Source organism: Sesamum indicum, linkage group LG13 (assembly GCF_000512975.1).
Source record: "Sesamum indicum cultivar Zhongzhi No. 13 linkage group LG13, S_indicum_v1.0, whole genome shotgun sequence".
Lineage (NCBI taxonomy): Eukaryota > Viridiplantae > Streptophyta > Magnoliopsida > Lamiales > Pedaliaceae > Sesamum > Sesamum indicum.
This window is the reverse complement of record NC_026157.1, coordinates 4825861-4833119: the sequence shown is the minus strand read 5'-3', so window position 1 is coordinate 4833119 and position 7259 is coordinate 4825861. Positions and strand designations below refer to the sequence as shown.

The 7259-nt window shown below is 39.3% G+C and overlaps 2 protein-coding genes across 2 annotated transcripts; one reads left to right on the top strand and one right to left on the bottom strand.

The window, feature by feature from the left end:
* Positions 1-1461, top strand: LOC105176478 (major pollen allergen Lol p 11-like). The gene is made up of 2 exons (XM_011099293.2): positions 1-268; positions 954-1461. Exons 1-2 carry the CDS (start codon positions 115-117, stop codon positions 1277-1279), a joined length of 480 nt encoding a protein of 159 aa, XP_011097595.1. The 5' UTR covers positions 1-114; the 3' UTR covers positions 1280-1461.
* LOC105176477 (acyl-coenzyme A oxidase 2, peroxisomal) lies at positions 2745-6968 on the bottom strand. The gene is made up of 7 exons (XM_011099292.2): positions 6425-6968; positions 5658-5773; positions 4361-5241; positions 3823-4002; positions 3577-3743; positions 3375-3498; positions 2745-3203 (listed from the first exon to the last, which is right to left on the bottom strand). Exons 1-7 carry the CDS (start codon positions 6883-6885, stop codon positions 3042-3044), a joined length of 2091 nt encoding a protein of 696 aa, XP_011097594.1. The 5' UTR covers positions 6886-6968; the 3' UTR covers positions 2745-3041.

Below are 7259 nucleotides of genomic sequence, written 5' to 3'. Positions count from 1 at the left end.
ACCGCCACTCCCACTCCCACTCCCACTCCCAACCCATTATATCAATCAATACCCCATCCGCCGAAAGAGAGACAGAGAACCCATCACACCTAAATCTTTGCTCCACAGGAAAATATGGCGAAATTCTTGCTTGTACTCTTTGCTCTCTGCGTTGTACCCTCCATTGTCACCGCCCGATTCGCCAACGACCCCCTTCTGCTCACCGGTTGTGTCTACTGTGACACTTGCCGCTGCGGCTACGAGACCTCCGCCACCAAGTACCTCGCCGGTAAACTATCTCTCTCTCACTCAGTTGTACTTTTGTTGGAATGCTTTTGTTACGCATCTGTAGGTTGGACTCACTGTTTAGATCTGTGCCTACATTACGGATATTATGTGCATTTTTGCTAGATCTGGGAATTATGTTGTTGATCTTGGTGGAGTATGAATGGATTACTTGGTAAAGAGACTATTGCTGATTTTTTGCCTCATTGTTCAATTTTGAGGGTGTAAATTAATCAACTCGAGCCGTACAGTTCTATCTTGTTTAGGTTCTTTGCTTCAAAAGTTATACTATGTGTTCGGTTTGATTCTCAAGCTTGAACGAGCTTTAATTGAGTAGAGAGTGAGTCAAAATAAGAGTGATTTGATATTTTGACACATTTTATCCTTTTCTGCTGATGGGTTCGAGCTTGGATATGAGCGTCAACTCTTGAATGTTTCCGAGCTTAATTCCTTATGTTTGAATTCAAATCAGTTGGTTACTATCAATGTTGAATCAGTTATCGAACATTGTGGTGTGTTTTACTGCCGTAGATTTAGCGCTCATAGCTCAAAATTAAAGGTACTACTTTCTAATGGTTTGTGTTGGTTGGGCAAATGAACAATCTTTTTTCAGATTGTCTTGCTCTTGTTAACATACATTTGATTTCTTGGACATGATGAAGTAAATAATGTTATCTTGACTTGGGCAGGTGCTGTTGTCAGAGTCGAGTGCAGAAAACGCGACTCCTCCGAACTCACCTACACGAAAGAGGCCGTGACTGACTCAACCGGACACTACAAGATCCTTGTGGAGACCGACCGTGGCGATGACTACTGCGATTCAGTGCTGGTGAAGAGCCCAGACCCCGAATGCAGCATTCCGAACGCAGGCCGTGACCGTGCTCGAGTCATCCTGACCCGCAACAATGGCATGAACTCCAACGCCCGCTTCGCCAATGCCTTGGGATTTCTCAAGAACACGCCTTTGGCTAGCTGCCCCCAGGTCCTCCAACAGTACCAGGAAGCTGAGGATTGAAGTTCACAAAAAAATAAGATCATTATTTAGTCGTTATGCACCATTGTAGAACCCGATAATTGTGTGTCGTACTGTTGTTTTAGCAGTTTATAAGTTTATTCTTACACTGTTTATGGATGATGATGATATTTATGTTTCCTCAACTTGTTATGATCAATTTATCACTTGCTTTGTGATTCCCATTCGGTGTTTCTAACTTACTATATAGTAAACATTATCTGTTGCTGCAATTGAAATGGGTGACTTTGGATCACAACCTGCCATTGGGTGGTTTACTGCAAGCTTTCAAATGGCCAAAAGCGAAGCTTGAATTTAATATATGTAGTTTACTCTTTAAGTTATTAAAAAAGTGTAAAAAAAATTATATAAAAAACTCCCTCGAAATATTAAACCAAGCTTGATTCAAAATCAATCCATCTCAAATAAATATTAAATAGTTGGATTTATTTTTTCATTTCAGTTGTATTTTTGTGTGACATTTTAAACTCTTTCAATTGTCCTGTTTCTTATATAGACTAATAAATGGAGCGTATGATTGTATATACAGTAAAACCTCTATAAATTAATAATTTTGGGATCATTAAATTTTATCAATTTAGAGAAATATTAACTTTTCGATAAATTAATATTTTATTAATTAAAAGAGAGACTTTTTAAATTTAGCAAATTTAATACATGTGTATTGAAAATAAATGAATTCATATATGTTTCATTGATTATATTCATACATCAACCAATTTTTTGTAACTAATTAAATATATTTACGTATAATATCAATTCATTGTATACAACGAACTATTATATTCATGGACGCATGTATCAATTCATTGGAATTGCTTAAAATATACATGTTTACATTTTTCATTGCACTTGAATAACTATTATAACCAATTAAATATATCCATGCATATGAATTAAACATATACTATATAAATCTCAATATGGAAATCTTCTCATCTAAAAGACATGACAAAATCATCCACGAATGATCAAATGCATAAAGCATTACAGACTTCATATTTAATATTTATAATTGTAATATTTATGAATTATTAACTTAGAGTTTTAATGGGACCTAATATTTATAAAGGAATTTTTCAAAAAATTATTATCTTATTATCTTATCAATTTGATAATTTCTTTATAAAGGCCCAGGACCGAAAAATTTTATTATTTCAAAGAATTTATTAATTTATAGAAGTTTTACTGTAGACCTGGAACCATCACCTCCTTGGATTGTAAGTCACCCTCCTATGTTTTTGCCGAATTTCGGACAAACAGTATTACATGCATTACATCCAGGCCGTACGGTCCCTGTACTGTAACGCGGACTAATAAATAGAAAAAGAACCGTATGATAAGGTAGATTTGGTCCCAAATCCACCCGTGGAAGCTTGCAGCCCTGTTCTGGAAGTAATTTTAAGTGAACGTGAGACAGTCACTGGATTTTGATTTTGGCAGAGGATTATAAGTACATAGGCGGACCTAATATCCGCTTATATAGAATTCAATAAATTGTATTGACAGTAACAACAAAACAGCTTTCAGTAGACAAGAACAAACCCCCTTCAATTAGGAGGATGGAAAGTATGAATCATCATGCTTTACAACGTTCACCATACACGATAAATGAGAACCATATGCAACGAGGGAACGTCGTATACTTGATCTAAGTGTGCTATCAATAAGCTGCTTCTGCAACCTGCATTCTTTAATTGGAGTCTAAGCTCTCTTATCAGGAATCAATGCATCTACACGGTTTTCAGAAGCCAGCGAACTGAGTGTATTGTGCATAAGCTTCTTCTGCAGCCTGCATCCCTATCGGAGCCCGTGTGACATAATCTGGAAGATCAAATGCATCTACGAGTTCCCGTGAGATATTCTTCACTTGGAAACACAAGTATTCAGTCAACTTATGTATCGCCTGCAGATTCAGAAAACCATTACTAAGATTTATAAGATATGTCTGATTTTTATCTCGTAAGCTAATCGGGACACAATAAGAGGTATTCGTTCGTTCCAACGACCCAAAAGCAGCCATCTGAAATTCTGATCTTAAGTGAATACTAGGATTTGCAAGGGACCAGGGATCTACCTTAGCTTTGTTAGGAGCGACATAGTCCACATTGCGGTAAGTTCCAATATCGTTCCAAATCCGATCCAAGGCATATAAATCGCACAGAAGTTTCAGGGCAGCACGAGAGCTAGGATCAGGGCAACTGAGGCAAAAGGTAGTTGACAGTTTGAGCTAATAATCCCAGAGAGGAAAGAGAAGACAAGTGCAAGAGAAGAATTACCTTCGCACAGCATCAATGAATTTTGCAAGGATGACGGATTCTATGTGAGATTCTGCAAGTGTCAGAAGGTGATTTAAACATCTATTCCAAGCACCAAAGCTCCCCAGAGTTTTTGAATGCTTCCGGAGTCGAACAGCCACACTTTGAAGCAGTCGAGAAGTACGGTACTGCAAGAGAAAAGATTATAAGGAAGAGATGAAGTTTTTTATTGCCCTCTTGGATAAAAAAGTAATAACCAATACCAACCCTGAAGGCGTCCAACTGAAACTTGGGATCTCGTAGATGGTCTTCACCTTCCCATCTAGCTGTCACTGGGTTAGGCTGCGATAGGTAGGAGTTCATGGATTCTCTCAGATAGTTCCATGTGACGGTGAGCGTCCCACCTTGAAACTTCTCTTTGTACTGCTTCAAGAGGTAACCTGCTACCTGAATCACAACATAATATCCTATAAAGTTGTCCCCCCAAAAAATAGGTAGATGCACAAAAACAGTTAAATAAAAAAATACAGTTCCCAAATAAATTGATTTTGATATTGACTGTTGATATCAGGGACAAACCAGCTTCACAAGAACCTACGTAAAATCATACTACATCCAAATCACTCAATATCAGAAGTTATTGTCTAAATTGGTGATATTGTTGTCTCTTTTCTTCCCATTTATTGAATAAGGATGGTGGTCTCAGAAAATTGATGTCTTGGTCTAAGAAAATCAATATCTAGTTGATCAACTACCAAAGGAAGAAGAATTTAATTAGCATAAAAGATTAGATGAAAAGAAAAACCTGCTGCAGGAGGACAGTATTGTCCCCTTCAAATGTCTGGAAGATGTCATGGTCATTCCTCAAGCTGCCAAATCTGTTGACGGCAGCATATCCATGACCTCCACAAGCTTCTCTGCAGATGCTCAGTGACTTTGCTGTATAAGAAGTAACATAGGACTTGAGTACTGCTGAAAGTGCGTGGACATCGCCCACCAACTGCTCATCATGTGTCTTCTTCATCTCAGAGTATTTATCAATCAAATCCAGCGTGGCAAAATGGAAAGCATAAGTTGAAGCCAACATTGGCATGAGCTTATGTTGCTGAGATTGGTAATCAAGTATACTTATTTCAGGTGCCTTCGGAGGACCAAATTGCTGCCGCAGCAGAGAATATCTGACAGCTATTATGACTGCAATCTTCAGGACACCAACGGAAGAATAAGCAAGACCCACTCTTCCTCCTACAAGTTCACCTAGTGTGGCAGCAAACCTTTTGTTGATAGAAGGCAAGCTGCTTGTGTACTTCCCGTCTCGCGAGACATCTCCGAATCTATTAAGAAGATCATCTCGAGGAATTCTTACTGACCGGAATCTCAATGCTCCATTATCCACTCCATTTAGACCAACTTTATGGCCACAATCATGTATTTCAACTCCAGGCAGTGGTTTGTGGGTCTTCATATCCCGAATTGGGACAATGAATGCATGAACACCCATATCAGCAACGCCTTTGGTATCATGAGTAGGCAACATCAGCTTTGCAAAAACTGTTGCAAATTTTCCATGAACAGCAGCATTACCAATCCACCATTTAATGGCCCCATCATTTGGTGTGTCAATGATGAATTCATCCTTAATTGGATCAAAAGTTGCAACTGTCTGGAGGCCTTGAACATTGGAACCTTTCAGGAGCATTCAACATAAATAGATAAGTAAAACAGGCGTATGTCAGAATATTAGTGAAATTCCAGAAATGGAGGCCGGAAGCATGAAAATTTTGGATGAAGATGCTTGTAAAACCATCAACTTTTTCCTTGTTTGTTATACAAAAAAAGCAAACCATAAAACTAAGGTATAAAATGAACTACAGAAAGTACGCCCAGGTCGTTATGCCATGTTCTTGATTCTCTCCTATCAATATTCATAGCATGAGACAGATATTACATGCTGATAGCCACAACTTATCTGGTGAAAGATGAACATGCATCCTAGCATCATATAAATATTGTCTACTTCAATAATCAGGTTGCAAGAAGACAATCAGAAAATACCAAGGACTGAAAAGAAACTAGGTACATAAGAATTTAGGTAGTGTTACCATGATGAAGTTCCGTCATTGCAAAGCACCCTGGATACTCCACGTTATCTATACCTTCAAAGTACTTGTCTCTATGCTTTTTGGTTCCCAGGTTGAGCACAGAGCCTCCCCAAAGGCTACAAAAATGTAACATTGAAATGGGACGAACATAAGCAACGAAGGCACACACATTCAAGGTGTCGTCAAGAACCATCTAGGTGAAGATTCAAGATTGTTAAACATAGTATCCTGCAGGATACTGCATTAACCATAACACATCGTTTTCCAATAGAGCTTAGAACACTAATTATTTACCAATAATGAAGCCCTGTAACAAGAACAGTTTCCTCTTAATAAAACGAAATACTGTTGCAAGTGCATCTTCATGACTTCGTTTAACAAAAGATATTCAGAATTTATCTGCGCTTTAAACAGACAAAAGTTCCAAGTCCCCAACGCAGTTTAAACAGCACATACAATCACGTGACTATGATGTTCCCACATGCAGACTACATAAAAAATGAACATCATTTTCTAATTCACCAACAACTTTAGACCGTGAATGTACTTTTAAACAAATTTCACTATCCCCCCAACTCCAGTCATAAACTAAACAAACTTTTCTTACAAGCCTTATTATGGACTTCTGAAGTACATTTCAACTAGTACAAGAAAACCATACCACATAATTCAATCTAGTAATAAGACAACTATAAGGCACATAAGCACTCTCACAATCATTTTCACATAAATTCAGCATACAATCCGAAAAGGGAGCGAATCATTACCTGTATTGAACCCCCATCTTGATCCCCAACGACATATCAACACTACCCACCGCCTCAAGAATCGCGAAATACTTGGCCGGCTCCTCCACAACATACCTAAACGGCCTAATCCCAGCCTCTCTGACCAGCCCCATCAGCTGCCTCATACAAAGCTCCCGATGCTCGTCCTTGGATATCTCCAGCGGCGTCTGAAGCTCCGGCCTCGAATTGAAGTAATCATACACCTTCTGCTGCACGTCCCTGTACTTCCCCCTCATGTACTTGGACAATTGCTCCGTGTTCACATCACTCTTCGCTCGCCCCGCGCACCGTGCCAGCTCCACCCCGTCGGAAAACTCCGGCGGTGGGTTAAGGTGCAAGAAGAGCCGCTCCACGCGCCGGGCGACAACAGCACGATCCCAGTTCGAACACCCATCTTCTTCCGCCGTCGAATTGGAGGTTTTCGGTTCGTGGGACTCCATTTTCTTGATCCAACTATGAAAAGAAACGCGTGTAGTTGAGCTGATCGACGTAGGCTAAGGTAGATAGATGCATTTGACGAGAATTCTGGAAGGCTTATACGGAAGGTAGGATGACGTGCGGGGTTGTTGGACCCCCACGTGGTGAGTGTTGATTGGATTATTAAGTGGGCAGTTAATTGTTTTTGGCGCGCCTTTCGATAAGCATGGGAGATATTTGGATGGGATAGAGAAGGGGCTGTTTGACTGTTCCCATACTTGCGTTTTTTCACCTTTTATGGACATAGTTATTTGTTATTTGGAAAAAAGAGTAGATGAGATTTTGGTATTTTTTAATAGTGATATGGGTTGAGGCCATCCATGATCTGACCATGACC